This window comes from Triticum urartu, chromosome 2 (assembly GCF_003073215.2).
Source record: "Triticum urartu cultivar G1812 chromosome 2, Tu2.1, whole genome shotgun sequence".
NCBI classification, from domain to species: Eukaryota; Viridiplantae; Streptophyta; class Magnoliopsida; order Poales; family Poaceae; genus Triticum; species Triticum urartu.
Window position 1 is genome coordinate 31,101,699 of NC_053023.1, and position 23,000 is coordinate 31,124,698.

The following is a 23,000-nucleotide window of genomic DNA, read 5'->3' on the forward strand; positions in this document are numbered from 1 at the left end:
CGTTGCAGATCGTGATCCTGTTCCCTTTTCCCCATCTGATATGACTCTTCAGTTCACTCTTGTTCCATTAGTTTCCTTCGCTCCAATGCATTTGATCTCCATCTCTTTACAATCGAGTTGACATGGCTTAGAAGTTTCAAATTTTGATCATCAACTTGCAATACTCTAAGGAACATACAATTTTCCAGTAACAAATTGGCGCGGCAAACCTTGGGGCTATCCAGCCCCAACAACTCAAATTGTATCTTGATGTTTTTCACACAATTCTGCAAGCAATCGAACTAGCAACCAGTTACAATGGGTAGCTGTGCGAGTTTAGAGACACCGTCATCGTGGTTGAGCATGAGCGGAACCATCTCTTCCGAGTTGACCATCCTGAATAAAACCGTGATCACGTCATAATCAGATAATGATGCCCAACTGATTGTGTTAGCGAAACCATGTCTTGGATGCAGTGGATGCATAGTAATCTGAATCCGCGGGCCTTGGATCGCCAGGCAGCACTGCAGCAAGTAGGCAGTGATGGCAGCAACATCCTTTCTGCGCCGTTTGCCATAGGACCCCTGGAGCTGTAGCCGTTCAAGATGGGGCAACATGACAAAGTGCTCGGCTGGTGTCATGTCCTTGTTGCCGTCCACTGTGACGATGCACATGCACCCAATGTTTAGCACCTTCAGTTTAATGGCCTTGGCATGCTGAAAGTTGCGAAGAAATTGCCACAAAAGAGCGAAGCGTACTGTGAATATTCCCTCACGGTTACCAGGTGGCCAGCTTGGTAAGCTATCAACAAAAAAAAAGAATATTCCCTCACAGTTTTGCGTGTACATCCGTTCGAGGGTCAGATCCACAGGCGCCAACTTGGTGGCGTGTGATCTCATCGAGAACTCCGAAAGGGGTCTGTCGTACTTGAAGACACGCAGGCATGGCGTGTCGAGCTCGATGCCATGGCGGATCCCGAGACGGTCCACCAGCGTGAGGGTGGTGAGGCTTGAGGAGTGCACCACCACATGGTCGCCGTCTCGGAGACCATGAAAGAGGTGGTTCTCGATGTGGAGGTTGACGAGGTTCGGCGTGGCATGGATCAAGCCCTCGAGATACGTCTTTGATGACGAGCACTTGTAAAGCCGCAGCGTGGAGAGCCGTGGGAAGGAAGCGGCGGCGCCGGCCGGTGAAGGCTCGAGGCTGCAGCACGCCAGGTCCAGGGCACGGAGGGTGTGTTTGATATGGCAAATCCGACGGCTCGTGGCCTGACTGATCTTTTAAAGATATCAGCCGGCGGATGCATATCACACCCCATAGAATTTTACTGAAAAAGTAATCTCTTATGAACTAAAAATAATTATTTCTTATGATGACTAGTGGATATGTTCTACTTTTATTGTCATGCCGCACAAGCTTTACTAATAAACTACATCAAGTGTCTTTTAAGAAAAACTATCATAAAGTGTGTACGCATGTTTGTACAAAGAGTAACATCAAATGCCTGCACAACCATGTATCCAAATGAGTCATCATGTTTGCAATCGTTCACAAATTTAATTTATGAGGAGAATATCAAGGTCATTGTCGTTTTTTGTCCTTTTTTGCGGGAAAAACTTCCGATCTACTCCCTCCGTCCTATAATATAAGAACATTTTTGACACTACTAACGTTCTTATATTATGGGATGGAGGGAGTATTTATTGTTAGTTAAGTGCAAAGAACATCAGAAGTAAAAAAATTAGATTCAGCTTTGTAGACCACCTAGCGATAACTACAAGCATTGGAGTGAGCCGAAGGTGTGCCGCCGTCATCGCCCCTCCCTCACGTAGCCGAGCATCGATAGTGTCGTATAGTTGTAGGAGTTTTGTTATCACCTTTTATAAGTATATAATGGTTTGTTCTCCATATGCTGACCACATTGTATGCTCCATTCAAATAAATTGTCGTTCTATCAATTTATTTTTGCATGCAAAAGCTTAAAGATAAAGACATTGTACCTGAAAGAACAAATTTTTTTCAAGACCTAAGAGATTGTGTCCCCTTTTTCGTGTGGCCTTAGTAGTAGTACACAATTTTCCTTGGCATGCTATAGATGGATTGAAAGCAAGAATTTAAGGCTTGGAGCGCGTTGTGTCAAGTATAGCTAGCGAACATTCGCTTCCTATAATTTCTTTTGATTTCTACTTTCTGTTCTACACTGTAATCGTCTTTCCTTTTTCTAGATTGTTTCGACGAGTCGGCTGACTCCCGTCCTATTTGTTTGCTTTGATCCAAAGCGTCAGTTCTCCATCTCTGCACCGTCCAATTGATATGGCTTAAAAAGTTATGCTTTCCATCCTCAATTTGCAAGACATCGAGCACCATACAATTTTCTGCAAAGAACCTGGCGAGCCGAACCTCAAAGCTATTCAACTCCTTCAACTCAAACTGCAAGGTCACTTTTTTCAGATGATTCTCCAAGCAACTGAACCGGCGACCGGTCAAACCAGGGAGCTGCGCAACTCGCGAGGAGCCATGGTCATCAAGGTCGAGCATGGGAGGGACCATCTCCTTGGAGAAGCGCCTCCGGAACAAGTCCATGGACACATCAAAGTCCGGTGAGGATACCAAGCTACTCTCGCCGGTGTAAGAAGTTTGGTAGGGCGTAAGAATCCGAATCCGCAAGTCACGGATCACCGGGCAACAATGCAGCAAGTTGGCAATGGCGGTAGCTGCGTCGCCCTTGCGGTCCGGGTCGTCCCTGCGGCCCGGGTCGGCAAACCCTTCTAGCTCTAACCGTTCTAGAGCGGGCAGCATGACGAGGTGCTCATGTTGTACACCCTCTTCCACGGCAATGCACCGAATGTTTTGCACCTTCAATCGGATGACCTTGGCGTGCCGAAAGTGGCCAAGGAATTTCCACACCTGGGCAAAGCGTGGCAAGACCAGATCATTGCCGTTATCACCGTACGTCCATCCGAGGGTTAAGTCTGCTCGAGCCAACTTGATCGGCTGCGATTTCATCCAGAGCTCCGTAAGGATGAAACTGTTGTACTTGAAGGTGCGCAAGCATGGCGTGTCGAGCTCCGTGCCTTCTAGACGGGTGTTACCGGAGCTGTCCACAAGCGTGAGGTCGGTGAGGCTTGAGGAGTGGAGCGCAAAACGGTCACTGCCGGTGTCACCTGAACCGTAGAAGTTGTGGTCTTGGATGTGCATGATGCGGAGGCTCGGCGCCGCACGGACCAAACCCTCCAGATCCTGCGTCGACGACGAGCACATGTAAAGCCGCAGCACGGAGAGGCAAGGGAAGGAGAGGCTGCCGCCGCCGCCCTCCCGCGGCTCCGACTCGAGCCTACAGAAGACAAGGTCCAGCACGCGGAGGGTGTGTCCCGGCAGCACGGCAGGGTCCAGCTTGTATATCCAGCAGGAAAGCTTGTCACCCTGCCGCATATTCTTCACGACCTCGAACCTGACGCGTAGCTCCTCGACGTGCCCCAGCAGCGGGGCGTCGAGAAGGGAGGCCATCAGGTCGCAGCTGTTGCGGTTGCGGCTCGGCCCCCACCTGGAGTTTCCCATGACATCCTCAAAGTACTGCCTGTCCTCCCGTCCCTCCACGGTCAGAGAGAGCTTCTTAATGCGGCCGCACCGGCCGGCTGCGCCGAGGAAGTCACAGGCATCGGAGAAAAGCCGGCTGTTCACCTGAATGCCGTCCCGGCCGTGGCCGGCGTAGTCTTGGCCCGGCTTGCGGTACGACCTGGAGTCCAGGTTGAGAGAGTCCGTGCGTAACCAGAGCGGGCGCCATTGCCGGGAGAGAGCGGATGTGCGGGCAGCGTCCCTGGCGGGGAGGAACGAGACGATGGATTGTTGCAGGTCTTCGGACAGGTCGGAGAGACGATCGGCGCCGGACATGGTCTCGCGTACGTCGTTGAAAGGCAAAAGGGCGTCAAGTCATGATAAATATAGCAACAACCTGTATATTCGAGGTCGGTTCTAACTTGTGAGTCAAACCGACTACGTACCGGGTTATGGACATATCCGAGTTCGAATCCAATCTTGATCCTCCGACCATCTTGAATCCTTCATGATGCACATCTTGCAAAGAACCGAACCTTAGTTTTTTTTTGAGCATCAGTACAAATACAAGCGCTCATATACACGTGCATACACTCATCCCTATGAACGCACACACGCACACCTTACCCCTATGAGCACCTCCGAGAGACTGAGCCGGCATATCATCTTGAGATTTACGAAGTCACCGTAGGCGCCTCGTCGTCGACGGCAACGTCTCCTCCCACTGAAAGCGCATCGCCGGAAATCCTGAAATAAATCCAGGAATAATGCGAGCACCAGGATTTAAACCCTGGTGGGTTGGGGATACCACTATCCACCTAACCAACTCAACCACAGATTAATTCGCCCGAATCTTAGTTCGTTGAGGTGGCAGGTAGGAAGCAATTAAATACCTTTTCATATGGTCTCGTCACATCTTTAGCTCTCGCACAATTAGCCCGTTGATAAAGTAATAGGTTTCTTTTTATTTTTAAAAAAGTTTACTGTTCACGCACTATTTTAATTTGATTTTCTTTTATGCCAAGAGTTACTCAGATGTGCCAAATGAGTTGAAATTTGTAGCGGACCTCACGCATCAAATTATCTACCACACAAAAAAATTGAATTTTTGTAGTATTTGACCCATTGTGTTTTTAGAAAAAGCAACCGGGTCCCTGCCGATGAGCTCGTCGCCGGAGCCGGCTGTCGGTGTCGCGAGCTACAGCTCGATGGTAAATGCGGGCCTGGCCGGCCGCCGGGCGCGGCCGTGTGTCGGCTGCAGGGGGCGGTGCAACGCTGGGAGGAGGAGGCGGGGCGAGCCGTGAGCGCGGGTTGGGGAGGGTTCGCGCGGCAGAGGCGGAAGCCGAGCAGCGGTGGGGCTGCGGCGAGGCACGCAGGCCGGCGGGCAGCGCGGGCGGTCTGCAGCGGCGGGGCCGGCAAGCCGCAGCAGCAGCAAGCCATCAGGGGGCGCGGGCAGGAGCTGCGCGGCAGCAGGCAGGGGAGGCCAGGGGCTCGCCGGCGCGGGCAACAGAGGCCAGCAGCGGGGACAACGGTGATAGCGACAGGTAGCAACGACATCAGATAGAGCAGCAGCGGCGGCGCCTGTTGGGGAACGTAGCAATAATTCAAAATTTTCCTACGTGTCACCAAGATCAATCTATGGAGTCATCTAGCAACGAGGGAGGAGTGGATCTACATACCCTTGTAGATCGCGCGCGGAAGCGTTCAAGAGAACGGGGTTGATGGAGTCGTACTCGTCGTGATCCAAATCACCGATGATCCTAGCGCCGAACGGACGGCGCCTCCGCGTTCAACACACGTACGGAGCAGCGACGTCTCCTCCTTCTTGATCCAGCAAGGGGGGAGGAGAGGTTGATGGAGATCCAGCAGCACAACGGCGTGGTGGTGGAAGTAGCGGGATTCCAAAGGGCTTCGCCAAGCGCTGCGGGAGGAGGGAGATGTGTCATGGGAGGGAGAGGGAGGCGCCAGGGCTTAGGTGTTGCTGCCCTCCCTTCCCCCCACTATATATAGGGCCAAGGGAGAGGGGGGCGCAGCCTTGGCCCTTCCTCCAAGGAAGGGTGCGGCCAAGGGAGGAGTCCATCCTCCTCAAGGCACCTAGGAGGTGCCTTCCCCCTTTAGGACTCTTCCTTTCCCTTATCTCTTGGCGCATGGGCCTCTTGGGGCTGGTGCCCTTGGCCCATATAGGCCAAGGCGCACACCCCTACAGCCCACGTGGCCCCCGGGGCAGGTGGACCCCCGGACCCCTTTCGGCACTCCCGGTACAATACCGATAATGCGCGAAACTTTTCCGGCGACCAAAACAAGACTTCCCATATATAAATCTTTACCTCCGGAACTCCTCGTGACGTCCGGGATCTCATCCGGGACTCCGAACAACTTTCGGGTTACCGCATACTAATATCTCTATAACCCTAGCGTCACCGAACCTTAAGTGTGTAGACCCTACGGGTACCGAGATGACTCTCTGGTCAATAACCAACAGCGGGGTCTGGATACCCATGTTGGCTCCCACATGTTCCACGATGATCTCATCGGATGAACCACGATGTCAAGGACTTAATCAATCCCGTATACAATTCCCTTTGTCTATCGGTACAATACTTGCCCGAGATTCGATCGTCGGTATCCCGATACCTTGTTCAATCTCGTTACCGGCAAGTCTCTTTACTCGTTCCGTAACACATCATCCCGTGATAAACTCCTTGATCACATCGTGCACATTATGATGATGTCCTACCGAGTGGGCCCAGAGGTACCTCTCCGTTTACACGGAGTGACAAATCCTAGTCTTGATTCGTGCCAACCCAACAGACACTTTCGGAGATACCTGTAGTGTACCTTTATAGCCACCCAGTTACGTTGTGACGTTTGGCACACCCAAAGCACTCCTACGGTATCCGGGAGTTGCACAATCTCATGGTCTAAGGAAATGATACTTGACATTAGAAAAGCTTTAGCATACGAACTACATGATCTTATGCTAGGCTTAGGATTGGGTCTTGTCCATCACATCATTCTCCTAATGATGTGATCCCGTTATCAACGGCATCCAATGTCCATGGTCAGGAAACCGTAACCATCTATTGATCAACGAGCTAGTCAACTAGAGGCTTACTAGGGACATGGTGTTGTCTATGTATCCACACATGTATCTGAGTTTCCTATCAATACAATTCTAGCATGGATAATAAACGATTATCACGAACAAGGAAATATAATAATAATCAATTTATTATTGCCTCTAGGGCATATTTCCAACAGCGCCTAGGAGCAGTAGAGAGGAAGAAGAAGAATGACGTGTCACTACTAGGGAAAACCCTAGCAATAGCGCGGGTATTTTCCCTATCAGTAGCGTGGGAGGACGCGCTACTGATAAGGCGCTACAGCTAACGTGTAGCAGTAGCGCATGTCGTCCCACGCTACTGCTATACATGCGTAGCGGTAGCACGCTTTAGTGCAAAGCGCTGCTGCTAATATCTGCAGCGCTTTTTAGCAGGAAGCGCTACTGGTAAGGGAGTGCTACTGCTAACTTTGTTCCCCTCGCTACTGCTAGTTTTATTAGTTTTTGTTTTTTTCCTGCATATTTGTTTTGTATTTGAATAGGTTTTATACAATAATCTTTAGCATATCATACACATACAAATGTAATCATAGCATATACATACAAATAGTCTCATCAAATCATGTCATCATCATAATCATCATCCAACACAAAGTGGTCTCTCGTCATCATCTCGAAAATAGCGATACAAGTCTCGATTACTTGCAACTACATCGTCATCCATCTAAATAATGATATACGCGAGAAGAGCTATCACTTTGCATGAACCTAAACTAACTACTGGCTGTCGCTCGGAAACCGGAAACCGGTGCACCTGGGCCTGACATTCCGGCCACTCGTCGTATACTCCTAGCGTAGCACTTGTTCTCCATCGATGATCCATACACCTGCATCGTCACATGAGTCGATGATATGCAACATATATAATTGAGCAACAGAAAGAGACAGATTTGGCAAAAATAGAAGCAACATATCATAAGCATAAATAACAAAGTTAAACGTACCCAAAATGCCGTAACTAGAGTGATCTTCGCTAGTCGAGGAGGACGGTTTAATTACATCACAAATAAAGTTTCGTCGTGCATAATTCAAAATTTCGTCATACAGATAGTATGGACTAAATGGACACATTGTCATATATCGACAATCACTCCATGTCGTGCCATCCATCCAAGTCAGGGAGATAGTCCCTGAGCTTAGTGAAAGGCTTCAGGTCGAGACGCTGAGCGGCTACGCGTGTTCGGACGTCTTCCTGCAACATTTGTCCTTCTTCGTAGAACATACCTGTTTTTTCAACGACCTCCTTCATGATGATTTGGGCAAGTTCGCGCTGGATGTGATAGAACTTAGCTCGAAGTCGATGATCCTCGATATCTCCTAAGTTCTTTGCTCATTGCAGAATATGGGCATCGCCGGATGTAGGTGACATGCGAAGGTTCTGGTGATCCCGTCTGTACTCCATCATGTGGTATAGGACATAGAATCCATCATTAAGAGAATCACTCGGTTGCTGGATGCAACAGAAGTCGGTCTTATGGCCGAAGGCGGGCCTTTCGTCCCTTTTCTTCTTGTCTTTGACCTCTCCACCCCGTGCGCCGTAGTAAAACATAGCACTGTCGAGAACAGACTTGATGTGGGTGTAATCCTTTTTGTTAATGTTCTTCGACGAGTCCAAGTAAAAAGCGTGGGAGTATCGAGGGTAGAGGATGATGAGGACGGCGCGCCCACCGCTGCGCAAAATAAGTACACCTCAAATTAATTAGCCTCCATCGTGCAAATGAATGATTGAAATCAAAGGAAGGATATCCGCATGGATGACTTAAATGGGATGATAAGGCACCAGAATCGTCTCCTTGTCCTTATTGGCGAGCATGAAATTGACGATGTATTCCCTCGCGTATTCACGGTGCTTTGCGCAGACTCCTAAGAAGGCCCCGTGCATGAAGTACGGGTCAGCGACACAGATATGAGGTATCTGCTCAACCCCGATGAGGTAGTTCATGTGCAAAGCGTAAAGGCGGACAAACGCAAAATTCAGCTTCTTCAAGTGAAACATGTCGAAGATGTAATCGAATCGAAGAAAGAACTTCTCCGCGGGGAATGTGTCGACGTACGAGAATCCCCGCGGCACGTTAACCACGTAGAGTGGGTATCCTAGATTTTTTGAGGCGATGAGGCCTTTCTCTATCCGCGACACATCATCATGAAGTCTCCTTAAATCGTCGAATCTGGCCCCTAGTGCTGCTTCAGGTAGGATTGGTTGACCGGGGATATGCCATTTTGCCGCACTAGGGATATCTATACAGTCTTGAACCCGAGGTTGCTGAGGCAGCTAGATCATAAAAGCAGCTTTTTTGCCTTTCCTCGGTCTCTTTCTAGACTTCTTTACTACCGGAAGGTTGTCCATAATACGTTCAGACTCCGGAGGCGGCAATTCAGGCACCGACTCATGACGCTCAAGCCCTAAGTAGGCGCCAGTATTGACATACTATTGAGTGTCATCGTCATCCTCATCCTTATCTATGGTGACGTCACCAGCGACTAATGGAGTAGGTGAGGTGTTGATGTTCATACCTAACAGCGTGCTCGTGGGTGTGCTCCCGGCCGCCTCCAGATGAAGCAGACTCTTTGGCCACAACAGGACCCACCCATTGCAACAATCACCAAGCCGTCGCGGGGTCTCGTCGTCATCCCCCACTAGTACCAGAGGAGCCAAATTCTCATGGCCCGGTTTGACACTGGCCACAGAAACCTTGAAGACTTCCGGGGGGATCGACCGGCTGTGGAACAATGGTTCCTTCGGCTCCATTATCGTCGCCTTCCCCACGTCCACCTTCTAGTCGCCGATGGTGTACAATATGGTGCACGGGGTTTCGTCGGCCTGCAAAGAAAAGTCTGCGACATGAGACATCCGAAAGGCAACGAAAACGGGAGATTATACATTTATTGAAGGGGCCGGTGTGACAGATACCGTGAAGGCGTCGAGCTCAGCCAAAGACGAAGCACCGCCGAGCACATCCGGTGCCGGAGCTAGTGCTGGAGCCGGTGCGGGAGCAGGTGCAGGAGCCGGTGCGGGAGCCGGTGCGGGAGCAGGTGCAGGAGCCGGTGCGGGAGCCGGTGCGGGAGCAGGTGCAGCTGCAGGTGCTAGTGCAACGCTAGTCGAGCTGCTCTTGAGGAAGTCAGCAAGGGGAAAGTCCGCTGCATTTTTTCTGGATTTTTCCTGCTCCAATTGAAAACGGCCGGAACCAAAGTAGCAGACATATCTACAACCACCTGTTTTGCGGCAGCTACCGCTGTTGCGACTGTCTCAGATGATTTCTTTTCAACCGCAAGCTCAACCTTCTTGTTGATGTTTTCTTCAGTTAACCTCCGTCTTTCCTTTCTCTTCTCCGTGGTCTCACAGTAGTACTTCTTCCACGTGGCGCCGTCTCCGACACCGTGCACGCGTCCATACGACAGTCGAGTCTCCACCGGGAGTCTTTTCAATATGTTCAACGCCCGGTTGAATGGAGTGTCCCACTTGGGCCTCGCCAACGCCTCAGACGGCGAGTCGCTTTCGGCCGCAATCCTGTGCTGCTCTCTCTGCAAAAGGCACAAGGATCGTTTATAAATATGACTAACATGCAGTCGAATTAATCAGAAACTAAAATTACCAGCAGTCTCATGAACTCCGTCGTGACCGCGTTCTTCTCGAAAACCTTCTTCACTGGGTCCCAACGGTGCCGGGCCCTGAGGACGTCACGCTCCTGCGGGACGGTGAAGTCCGCCAAGGGGTCTGGGATGCCCAAACTCGCGGCTTCCGCGTCCTCCTTGGCCCATATGGACCTCTTCCGGCCGTAACCACGGCTTCCGAGGTGGTGGCACCCAATGTTCTTCTGTTGAAGCCCCTTCATGTACTTCGACTTTTTTTGGCAGCTTCGGCCTCGCAAGCCGCCTTGAATATTTCAAAGTGCTCTGCCGTGATTGTCGGATTATCCTTTACAATCTCGGAGTAGGTTTCCTTTTCGTTGATGATCCGATATTTCACCCTTGCTTTCCAGGTGGCCAACGCGTCGCTAAACTTGCTCATGGCATGTTTGTTTATCTTCTTCATTATCGGGTCCTTATCTGGATCTTTATAATCCTTTTCACTCCAGCCCGGGAACAAGAATATCTGGTGCAGCTTCTTTAGGAGGGAGGGCCTCATATTACCTATTTTGTTTAGTTTCTCATCGTTGATGGTGGCGGTTGTCCGTATGATGCAGCCTATTTGATTGCCGTAGCACGCGTGCGCTTCCTCGGGCGCGTTTGGCTCAAAATTGCTGTCGTCCACCTCCGTGACCACTGGTCTAGTAGTCCTGAGCTTGTTAGGAAGTCGTCGCCTCATTGCTTTCGGTCCTATACCGGCTCTGCTAGTCTCGGCGCCGGTCTCGATGCCGGTCTCAGTCTCAGCGCTGGTCTCGATGCCGGTCTCAGTCTCAGCGCCGGTCTCGATGCCGGTCTCAGTCTCAGCGCCGGTCTCAGTCTCAGTGCCGGTCTCGATATCGGTCTCATTCTCCGATGTGACAGGTAGACCTAGCAACATCAACTGTTGATCATCGGCTTCCCTCAAAAATTCCTCTGCCGCCAGGTACACGTTGTCGCAGTCACCAGAACCCTTTCCTTCATCATTGCTAGCCATGTTTCCTATGATTAAATCTAGTCAATTAATTCTAGACCTAATAAAATGAATAATGACATAAAAAGGCCTATGCTTTGCAGGAACTTGACTCCTTCCCGGTGCGGCAACTCGCGGGCACTCGACATGTCCTAGTTTGTAGAACAAGTCATGTCTAAATTCACGAAAAATTTCGGCATGACCTTTGCTAAAAAGTGGACAAATCGAGCACCTGAAATTTGCCAGAACAGAAATGAATCAACATTCCAGCAAAACATAGGCCACCCGCGCTTCATTCCTTGGAAACAACAAAAGGCCACATGGGCACATCGAACCACACTTCAATGAAAAGATATAACATGACTAACCGGGCCACAATCGAACCACACTTCCCTCAAAACAACAATAGAAGTCTAGGAAGGATCATCTTTAAAATAAAACTTGCCTAAATTCTTTTCCTAAAAAAATAGTGGTCTTTTCGAAAATCAAAAACCTTTGCAAAATGACCTCACTAAACACTTCTTTGCCTAGGACAAAACCCAAATTATGTTCTAGCTATTCCTCTCTCTCTCTCTCTCTCTCTCACACACACACACACATTATTTTCTCTAACGCTTCTCTGCCTAGGACAGAACCCAATTAAATTGCAAAGAAACTCCATTTCTCTAACCCTTCCCATCTAATGCTCTAAAATAAATTTTTCCTCTACCTAGCTTGTTAACCTAACGAACCTAATTAACCTAGCTATTTAATCTAGTTAGTTAACCTAGTTTACCTAGATAATTAATCTAATTAAACTGGTTAACCTAACTAGTTCTCTGTCAAAGCCCTAACTAAATTTTTGCACTAACCTAGACAATTAACCTAATTAAACTAGTTAACCTAGCTAGCTAGTTCTCTGTCCAATGTTTGTGCTATGCATGAGTGAGTGAGAGAGAGAGAGAGAAGGGGTGGGGGCTTACAGAGGATGGCTCCGGTCGTGGCGAGGGAGGCAGTGGTGGCGAGGGAGGCAGGGGCGTCTCCGGTGACGGCGAGGGAGGCAGTTGTGGCGAGGAAGGCAGGGCGTCGAGGGTGGCTCCGCTGGCGCCGAGGGTGGCTCCGGTGGCGTTGATGAGGTCGCGCGGCTCCAGTGGCGTCGATGGCGCGTGGCTCTGGTGGCTCCGGGGGCGTTGACGTCGGCAGGAGACGGCGGCGAAGTAGCGCGACAGTGAATTAGGGAGACGGCGGCGAAGTGGGGCGAGAGATTTGGGAGAGAAGTGGTGGCCGGGGGGGGGGGGGGAACCGCTTTTGGGTTAAGTCAAACTTAACGGTAGCGCATTTCTATAAAAGCGCTATAGCTAAGTTCAGTAAACACGCTACAACTATAGCTATGTATTTTCCTTTCCTTTTCTCTTTCTATAGCGGGGGTCTAAACAAGCGCTACTGCTAAGTTATCTATAGCGTCTCTGATGAACAGATGCTACTGCTATTCCTTTCTTCTTTTTCCTTTTTTCATTTATTTTTCTTTACATTTTATTTTTTCCTTTCTCCTTTTTTTATTTCTTTCATTTTCATTTTCATTTATTTTTTTATTTGTTTTTCATTTAATTTTCTTTTCATTAACAGTAGCGCGTTTCACAGTAAACGTGTTGCTAAAATAAACTTAGCGGTAGTGCTCTTTCTAGAAGACCGCTACTACTATATGTAGCCTGTCGGCTTGGTAGTGAGAATTTTAGTAGTAGCGCTTTTAAAAGGAGACACGCTACTGCTACGTTTGTGTCTCCAGCATGTTTATCCAGCACGCGCTACTGCTATTTAGCAGTATCGCCTTTTTTAACAAGCGCTACAGCTAAAATTATGTGTGGGCCCCACCTATCATAACGGTTCAGCTCAACGGTCAAAATAAACGGAGTTGACTGTGCCGCCACGTCAGCCCTGACAGGTGGGCCCACATGTCATAAACGTGTTTAAATCATCTAAACTTGCCATTTTTCAAAAGTGATAGTTTTTAGTCATAGAATTTGAAATTTTTGATAGTTATCAGTCACTTTTTTGAATGTGGTAGTTTTGTGGGACGGCAACCCATAATGTGGTAGTTTTTTGTCAAATACTCCATCCTGAAAGAGGCAGTACGATCAGATGGTCGCATCATCATGTTCCCTCTGATGTTATCTAACTTGTCTTGTTTGGATACACCACCAATGTTTAGCTTGACACCTTTTGCTGACCATAATCATAAGCATTTCTGCGAAAATCAGGAGATTGATCTTCATATACGGGTTTTTTTGGGCGTGTGTGTGGTGAATTCACATGACATAGTTTCCTAGGCATTCAGTAAAAAGGATCTTGATGTACATGTTGGTTACATTTTGTGATTGTAAGTTTTCTTCACATTTTGGTTACCAGAGTTCAGGATGCTGTGATTGTAATGGACAATTGTGTACATGCATCGGCGACTGGGTAAGTCATGTTTTCTCGGGCACCTCAAACAAACAACTATCTGTCATTCATTATGTTTTGAATAGGCAAAGAATCATTTACCGGTCACGTCTATCTCTCTTTCTCCTAAAAACGTTTGGTTTTTTATCCTGATGTTTTGTCCCATAGGTCACACGAGCAATGATCTTCAGCGCAGCGTGTGGATCGGCAGGCATCACCGTTCTCCTTGACAATGATCTCAAATCTTGCCCGGGAAATCACAGTGCAAACTTCATGACTGCTACCGCCATGGCTTTTTTGTGCTGATTTGTCCGTGTGCCGTCCGGTATCAGGAGCCTTTGGTGGGCGGTCTACAAAATACAAAGATCCTAGTTTGTGAAACAAGACTCGGGCTGTTTGCGCAACTTGATCCCTTTTTGTGACCAAACTGGGACACATCATAGCGCAGCTAACTATACTATGTCCGTGAAGCAGCGGGTGGATGCTCTTTGAATAGCGTATGTCACCGATCTTTCTGTGCAAATTAGAAGGGAGTAACTTGGTGTTGGAAAGTGTGGCTGAGCAGCTCTGGATTTTTCTTTTCCGTTTGAGGATCTGGATTTTTCTTTTCCGTTTGAGGATAGTCCTGGTGGTTGTGTTCTGGCCTTCTGGGCAGCTCAAGGTTTGCTGATATGCTATATCAGTTTTATTCTGCCACTCATATATTTGATTATCGATATCTGGATCTTATATGTCCTGAGATTACTCAGGTAGCGTGGTAACTTACAGTTGCCAGATTATTGGTTGTCTCGGTTTGCCGACACATCTTAGTGTCCGTTGGTCGAGTTTTTTTTTTTTTTTTTTTTTTTTTTTTTTTTTTTTGCTGTCAGTGCCAGTAGATGGCTTCGGTTCTGATTGAAAACCGTTTTACATGGCACTTGCATGTCTTTACTACAAAGAAGTGAAAATCATCTTGGTAAACCGTCAAGATATCAATAAGCCAAACTGAGAAGAAACTAGGCCATTAACAAATGTGATCTGATTAATAACAATGGTTCACTTCCCTAAGTGTACATATAAGTATCCTTAAGTTTTCACAGGAAGTGCAAATTTCAATATTTTAAAGTAACTGGGATTGGCACCATACTGCATCAGTCATTCCCTAGAGACCCACTGCTACAAACTGAAACAAAGATTTTGGCATGCACTCTCGCTTATTTGTGAAGAGGTAAGAATCCAGTGAAGAAAAATAAAATTAAAGATTACACAAGATTCATATCCAATGTCCCATTCATCTGATATAAGCTAAGTTTGGTTTTAAAGAAGTTCTTGACTTCGCATTAGCAGTCAAACTCATATTGAAATTGCTTATTCAAAAAAGAAAATCACAAGTCACAGAATCTGATATAAGCCAGATTTGATGTGGCAAAACTTGCAAACAACAGTATCCCAATAATTCTTCATATGTTCCTATCACATCTTCCATCCTGTAGCTTCCTTTCAAATACAGGAGTAACTAACAACAGCATCAGCAAGAATGAGAAAACCAAGGAGCAGAGGAGTCACAGGTTGTTTGGGAGCAGACCCACAAACGGGCGCACGCACACACACTATACAAGATTGTCGGTAGGCTTCCCTGTAATCATCCCGGAGGAAGTTTTTGTCAACAAAGCGAACTCGCAAAGTTTGTTCACTTGCGGTAAAGAATGTCACAGTGACCACGCCTACACAACAAGGTCAGCAAGGGTGCGCCATCAGATGATAACAAGTCGGCGTCGTTGCTTCCCTCCTCCAGCAGTTTAGGAGCTGTGCTCGAGGAAAGGTAGCTCCGAGTCAAATGGAGAGGGCCCTTGTTCAAGTCTGACTGATGAAAGAAATCGAGGCGCTTCACTAACACAACTTGACCCGTCGAGCTCTTATCCACGACTTCGACACGCAACGGTATGCCGAGCGTGTATGTCAAAGCCCTCATTTGTGTAGTGGTAGCTTCAGCATCCAGCGATCGCACCGTTTTCCAACAGAACTGTTATCACAACCATATATATGAAATAATGGTGAGTGTAATCTGTGAGTGGTAAACGTAGTATTGGTTAATCCTTTATTACCTTAAATCACAAAAATTGACCAGTGGCAAACTTTATTTCTGAGTTTAAATGTTTATTATCCAGAGAGAAAGGTAAACTCATACACCACGAGAATTGCTGATAAAACTTTAATAAGTATGCTAAGTCTCAAAGACACAGGACAAGATAATCCGTCTGTACTATATCGAGGATGATATCCGAGGATAGTACATGGGAGCAGAAACTCCACCTGGAGGACATTCACATTTTTGGGGATAGATTGCTTGTAGAACTCTTCTGTCCGGATTTCAGTCTCAGTAAGCAACCTAAGGAAAGATATAACTGGCAAAAACAACATGTTATATAAAGAACAAATAGAGAAACAACACATCCTAAACAAGGACTGATATCCTTACTCCTGCCTGAAAAGGACTCCTGCAGGCTTCTCTGGTACAGCCATTCAGAAGTACAACTACAAAAGACAAACGAACTTGTTTGTAAACAAAAATATAACTAACACGAAATAAGGGTATCTTAAACATATCGTCAAGACCTTTCTATGAATATCAACTTAAAACATACACATACCCTGCTGCAATGACGTTGAGAACCTCATTGAGCTCCTGAAACAAAGTGAAGACACTAGGTTATGTATGTAATTTAAGCTATATCATGAAGAGAATGTCAAAGTGCTACAGGAGTCCATCCCTCTTCCAGAAGTAGTGGCGAAACAATATCATATAAGTTCGACCAAAGATCATTTTGATTTATACATAATGCTCAATTATGTCCATAGTGAATTTAGTGTTAGCAGTAAGCACTTATAGCTGTTAGATAGTGCCCATAATGTAGCAAAAATTTGAAAGTAAAACTACAATCATCAAGAACAAAATAAAACATGGCAAACTGAAAATTTTATACAACTGTGAAAGAATGAAACATTCTAGTGCCCTACCCATGTAGTTGTCCTGCACTCTACACCATCTTATCTATTTGTTATTTTCTTTAAGGCATCGTTCAGACTAAAAATCTGAGGAGGCAGAACGAGTTCAGTTATTTTTCAGAACAATTCAGGCAACACAAGAGATACATACAATTGTTAGCAAGTATATTCGTTCCACATAATTATTTTGCATGTAAATGGATAAGGAGATAAGGCAAAAAAGGTTTATGCTTTTGCAAGCTAGTACAGTACTTACAGAAACAACACTTGAGAAGTATTTTTCAGGATTTAAGAAGTATGCTTCGTCCCACTTAAGACGAGAGAATCTATCTGTATACATTTCGAAACATTCCATAAGACGAGTAACCTCAGCTTGTTTATCTTGCATTTGTCCAAGGATCTCCTGTAGACAAGCCTATTTATATTACATTTCCATGCAGATCAAGAAATCATCATGAGTAAGTAAACTGAAACAGTTACCATGTAGGAAAACAGAAAAGCTCTGTAAAAGCAGCTGCCATCTTGGCGAGTTCTTCGGAAGAGCACATAATGCTTACTGAGAATCTATATAAGAAAATGATTTTCAGATATGTACAACAAACTAAATCATGACAATGTTTCTAGCATAAAATTAATTGAATGCAGACAAACCTTCATCTTTTCCTGGATGATGGAGTTATCTGGACATTCACGAACCAATTCTGAGAGTTGTTCCTACAATACCAAGAAGAAGAATCACAAAAGGTAGCATTAAGGTATGATGGGCGATATGCAGCATTCATCTAACTTGAGCATGGATTTGAATAGTAATGCTGATGAAGCAAAATTGTTTTTATGGTTCTCACACATGGAAAAAAACAGAGTACTTCATGGTAAGAGAACTTTTGTTTCCAAAAAAGCAGAAAAAAAAGGTGCAAAATATTGATTACAATTCACAGTGATATTCATTTAACATCTGCCGACATCAGAGTACTTTCCACTGTGCAATTGCTTAATAGTCAATACAACATCTAAGGAATTATATACTGAAAGAATAAACAAACACAGAACGACTGGGGCAGTAAACAAGCTTATACTGGAAATGTTTGAGAATGTAACTCCCAAATATCATGTCAATTGGCAAAAAATTATCTTGTGATAGTCGATGGTAATAAGACATTTGGGAGGTCTACATTCAGGCGGTCTGAAATTGAACCATGCACAAGAAAGAGAATTTACTGTATTGTAGAGTGCATCCACTTCATGGTTGAAGAGCTTACAAAAACTCTGAGGTATAGCATTCTCACCTCACTTCCTAATGCTGTCGGGAGAGCATCTGGACACCGGAAACCACCAATGAGGACACGGCAGTCCTTTTGTGGTTTGAGGTACGTTCTGTGGCCATCCAGCAACTGGCTCGAGGTTTCTCGCAGTGAAAGATAATCTTGTGTGCCGAGTGCAAGTTCTGAACAGTAGATAATAGGTTACTATGAAATGATATCATCTGGGATGTTTCCTCGATCACTCATGAAGAGTACACAGAAGAAGTTACCAGGAAGTGATCCTCCGAGCTCCTCATCCGAATCCTGATCATCCTCTTCCTCCTCCCGTGAATCTGCATCATCTTCTAGCTCCCCTTCTTCCAGCTCCACCTGAAAAATGGAGTGAACAGGGAATCGAGAAATAATTCTTTGCAGGGAAAACCAGAGCATCATTCTTAGGTTACCAATTTCAGCCGATTATACCAAGAATTAACAGAACACAATTTTGGGTCAAAATAGAAAACCCCATCCATCTCCCCACGAACTGCAAGAACTTGCAGAAGGGTCGGCGAGTATCAAACCAATCCATTCGAAGAACCTACGACCGCGCCATATGCTACAGCCAAGAACTCATCCCCCCATATGCATGCTACAGCCACCTCACCGACCCGACAGCCAAGAACGACAAATTGGGCGCAAGAAACAGGCCAAGAACGACATAAAGAACACCCGGAGGCGCCAAATTCTGGCGAAAAGATCGCCGAGCAATCGCAACCCAAGCTGGTACAAGACGGTGGGAACTCACCGGATCCTTGTCGGCGGGAGGCGGCGGGGACCCTGGCGGCTGAAGCGGGGGCGGTGAGGTGGGAAGCGCCGTCTGGTCGCGAGAGGGCGACTGCGCGGGCGGTGGCGGCGGTGGCGGCGACGGCGAGAGCCGTGGCGCCTTCGTCGGTCGATCATCGCCTCCGCCGCCGCCGCCGCCGCCGCCGCCGTGGTCTCCGCTGCTTCCCGCGCTGGATGGCTGGGCCAGGTCATCCAGTTTTCTCTTCGGGCCCATTTCTTTCCTCGCTGGAGTTTGCCTTTTCTGTCTTCTCCCCTCGTCTCCTGTGGAATTTGTGTATCGCTCCTCTCCAGGGACCCAACTGGTCCATATTTATACTCCAACGGGCACCGTTGCAAGTCGTAGAAAGGCCGAAACATTCTTTATTTTTTCTTTTGCGGGAAACTTGGAAACAGAACGTTTGCTTGAACATATGCAACATAGAAAATTACCCATTTCAGCTTTTGTATTAACTAATGTACAAATGCGCATGGACATTTACATGATTTTTCCCCATGAAATATTTTTTTGACCAAAAGAGAAAATCAGAGTACAAACCGGCAAAACGGTAAGATGCCATGTGGCCAATAGGATGGCACGGATCTCCATAGTGCACCATGATGTGAGGAGGCATAGGTAATGTATAAATAATTTCCACAAGTCCAAATACGTGCCAGATTTTTGTCTTAAAGCAAAGTATCTAATTGGTTCAGTGTGTGACAGTAGGACGTGGACCTTCTTCAGTCTCTTTTGTCTTGTGCATGCAGGATGAATCTTACAAGTGTCGTGTTGGATTTTCATGCATTCGATGATTTGTGTTGGGAAACGAGCAGAATCGGTCGACCAATCTCGAACACATACTTTACAGACACTCCACCTCTCCAGATCACCCATTCTCTAAAAAGGAAAAAAATAAGACGGGGGTGGCATGCCTAGACTTTTGACACCAAACCAGACACACCCAATAAACAACCCAGATTTAAGCAGAAATGAGGGGTGACTTTGTGTTTTTCTAGATTGGGTAAAAGGCAATGGCAGTCACTGAACTTAAGAAGAAAGCTCTCTTTAGTCACTATACTTAGAATATGGCCAATACAGCATGACGTGTTTGTACCGTCACTGTTCTGCCTATGCCACTCGCCGTCGCTCGGTTTGACCAGTCAAAGGCGTCCACATCCTCCCGCTTGGTGTTATTTTTGTAAATTTGTTGGCGCATGTAATTTCCATCGACCCCCTGAAATCACGTAGTTGCGGAATCCCGTCGGCCTCTCAAATCACTAATTCCCCATTTCTTGCCGCCGCCGCAGTGGAGCTTGCTTGCCACCGCCCTCTCTCTGTTGGAGCTTGCTTGTCGCCGCCCACTCCCCGCCCTCTCCCTGTTGGAGCTTGCTTGTCGCCGCCCACTCCCCACGTCTTGGAGGTTACTTGCCTCTGCCATGTCGACAAGCTTGGTCAGGTGATCGCTCGTCGGTCGTTCGGTGGTGGTGCCGCTCATCAGATGCCCGAAGTGCCGCACTCGCATGAAGTTCTATCTCTTTAGCACGAAGAAGCATGAAGGGGGGGGGGGTCTTCTACAGGTGTCCTGTCGGTGTAAGTGGAGTGCATCCCTAGTTCTTCGTTTTGGTTGATTTTTGTGGAACTTGTCATGGTGATTTTTGGCGTTTGTTTGTCAATTTTGTTCTTAGGACCTAGAATTGGGAGTTGGAATACGCTGCCTACCTTTTGGATAAGCAGTTCCTCATTGGCAACGAAGCATGAGATGCATTACGAGCTACAGAGGTTAGGAGGGAAGAGCTGATTCGAGAAAGGAGCAGAAGGTTTGCAGGTGAAGTGGATGAAAGCCGTATGCTTCTAGGCATTGAAGATGGAATTCATGGAAGAGTTGTAGGTAGCATGGCAAGTAGCAAGCAGAGGCACTCCTAGGGTTAGGCAATGAAATGCCGCTGATGATGAAGGCACTGATGGCAACAGTCATTCTACTTTTAGCGATGGTAGCCATTTCACTGGTGAAGAACTGATGAAGATGATGGAGTTAGTGTGCTTTTGTGTTGTTAGCTATGTTAGTGTCCATGCTCAATTGTTTAGGAGATGAACTTGTAGTATGTGCTACTGTTGTCAGTGTCAAGTTACAATCTTTTGCTTTGTATGTGTTGTTGTTGCACTATGTAATGCAACTGAAAGTTAATGGATCATCTTTTGGTCTCTGAAGTTATCATTTTTATGATTACTTGTAGAATAATGTTGTGCATTTTGTAGTTCATGGATATGGCTTGTGTGTGTTCGTTGCAAACCAAGATGATGTTGTCAATTTGGTCAGAGGTGAGTGAATGTTTTTTTCTGCATCATCGGTTGGGGGAGATGATGATACATTATGTCCTTCTTTTTGCAACAAAATTTTACCCCCTCCGTTTCTAAATATAAATCTTTTTAGAGATTCCACTACAAACTACATACGGATGTATATAGACATATTTTGGAGTGTAGATTCACTCATTTTGCTCCGTATGTAGTCCATTGTGGAATCTCTAAAAATACTTATATTTAGAAACGGAGAGAGTAATTAGGAAAAGGCAAATTGTGAATTTTAATTCGCAAAAAGAAAATAAATTTGTGATTTTTTTTGGCTAACAAAACAAAAGCGACGTCGTGTCCACACAGAGAAGGCTGGAGCGCGGCCCATTACGCCCCTGATTGGGCCGAGTCCCCGCAAAGAAGAACCGGCGGAAGTGTTGCGAGTAATTGGGGGGGGGGGGGGGGGGGCGCCCCGTAGGTTCGTCCTCCAGCCATTGCCCCCCCCTCGGCGGCGGCGGTGACGACGGAGGAAGGGCGCACGGCGGACCACAGGAGGGCCGGCGACGAGAGTTCGTAGGCGCAGCCGGCGGCGCATGAGCGCAGATCGCCACCTCCGGCGGCTTAGCAAATCCGGCGAGTGAGTGCCTTCTTAATTTTGCTCTTCTTTCCGGTTTCTCAAGCGTAGATTTCTGACTGACTGACTGCGTCGGCGTGTGTAGTGAACAAGCGAGCCAGGACGTCCGGGCCAGAGCCGCGAACCACCATGGTGGCTTCCGCCGTCCTCAAGCTGCGCGTGGACTACAAGCAAAGCCAGGAGCTCCCCATCGGCAAGGCCGTCTACTCCCACACCGTCTCCGTCGGGAAGGAGAGCCTCTGGAGGGTCGAGTGCTTGCTCCGCGGGGAGAAGGTCTCCGACGGGGGCAAGTACATTTAAGTCTTCCTCAGGCACATGGGCGAATCCACAACCGTCATGCCTGTCTTCGAGGTTTGCTTGATGGACAGGGGCGGCAGGCCGTCAATGCGCCAAAGAAAGACCACTCTTCGTGACTGCGAGACTACCATGGCGGACGACGGGAACGGCCGCACCTGGGGATGGGCTCAGTTCATCGCAGGAAGTCTGGCGGAGAGAAATTACACAACGGCTGATGGGCACATTACATTTTTGTGCTCCATCATGGTCATCGATGAAAGCTCCACTCCGGTGCCGCCCTCAGACATCGGGGCCCATCTCGGCCAACTGCTAGATCAGGCCGAGGGGACAGATGTGTCATTCATCGTCGAGGGCCAGATGTTCCCCGCTCACCGAGCAGTGCTAGCCGCTCGTTCGCCGGTCTTCAGGGCGGAGCTCTTCGGCTCCATGTCCGAGGCTACAATGCCATCCATCACGCTGCAGGACATCACGCCTGCGACATTTGGAGTTATGCTTAGGTACATGTACACGGATGCCTTGCCCGCAGACAACCTGCCTGGGGGCTGTCCCATTGACATGCTTCAGGATCTGCTTGCTGCGGCCGACCGGTATGCACTTGACAGGCTAAAGATTATTTGCGCGCACAAGTTATGGGAGGAGGTGTCTGTAGAAACAGCCGCAACTATCTTAGCTTGCGCCGAAACCTACAGCTGTGCAGAGTTGAAGAGCAAGTGCATGGACTTCATCGTGCTGGGCAAAAATTTGAAAGAGGCCATGTTCACTGAGAGTTATGGGTTGTTGCTTGTCAAGTTCCCATCCGTTGCTGCTGAGCTCAGAGAGCGGCTACATGACAGGATTTATGCGTGTGAGAATGGAACAGAGTGAGTTATTTCTAATACTTTTTCAAGCATATTGGAAGGAACGCTTCTTCTAACTGTATTTGTTCAGCTGGGAGCCTGAGCTTTAAGCTCATGTTCCCATTGCAGATCTTTTCTTGCAGTATTGAGCTAGTTGCTATCGTTTCTGTTCAGTCTTGGATTGGACATGCCTTGTCCTGTCCTGAAGATTTAGAGATATTTACTTTTCGTATGCTCATAACTACT

The 23,000-nt window shown here is 47.4% G+C and overlaps 2 protein-coding genes across 2 annotated transcripts; one reads left to right on the forward strand and one right to left on the reverse strand.

Moving 5' to 3' along the window:
- Nucleotides 1-15,032: 15,032 nt before the first annotated feature.
- On the reverse strand, nucleotides 15,033-18,953 carry LOC125540846 (OVARIAN TUMOR DOMAIN-containing deubiquitinating enzyme 1-like). Its single transcript, XM_048704389.1, has 10 exons — nucleotides 18,681-18,953; nucleotides 18,166-18,265; nucleotides 17,921-18,078; nucleotides 17,286-17,348; nucleotides 17,115-17,198; nucleotides 16,891-17,037; nucleotides 16,280-16,314; nucleotides 16,108-16,163; nucleotides 15,942-16,033; nucleotides 15,033-15,651 (listed from the first exon to the last, which is right to left on the reverse strand). Exons 1-10 carry the CDS (start codon nucleotides 18,930-18,932, stop codon nucleotides 15,319-15,321), a joined length of 1,320 nt encoding a protein of 439 aa, XP_048560346.1. The 5' UTR covers nucleotides 18,933-18,953; the 3' UTR covers nucleotides 15,033-15,318.
- A 2,983-nt stretch (nucleotides 18,954-21,936) lies between these two features.
- Nucleotides 21,937-22,782, forward strand: LOC125534868 (BTB/POZ and MATH domain-containing protein 2-like). The gene has a single exon (XM_048697929.1). It carries the CDS (start codon nucleotides 21,937-21,939, stop codon nucleotides 22,780-22,782), a length of 846 nt encoding a protein of 281 aa, XP_048553886.1.
- Nucleotides 22,783-23,000: the final 218 nt, after the last annotated feature.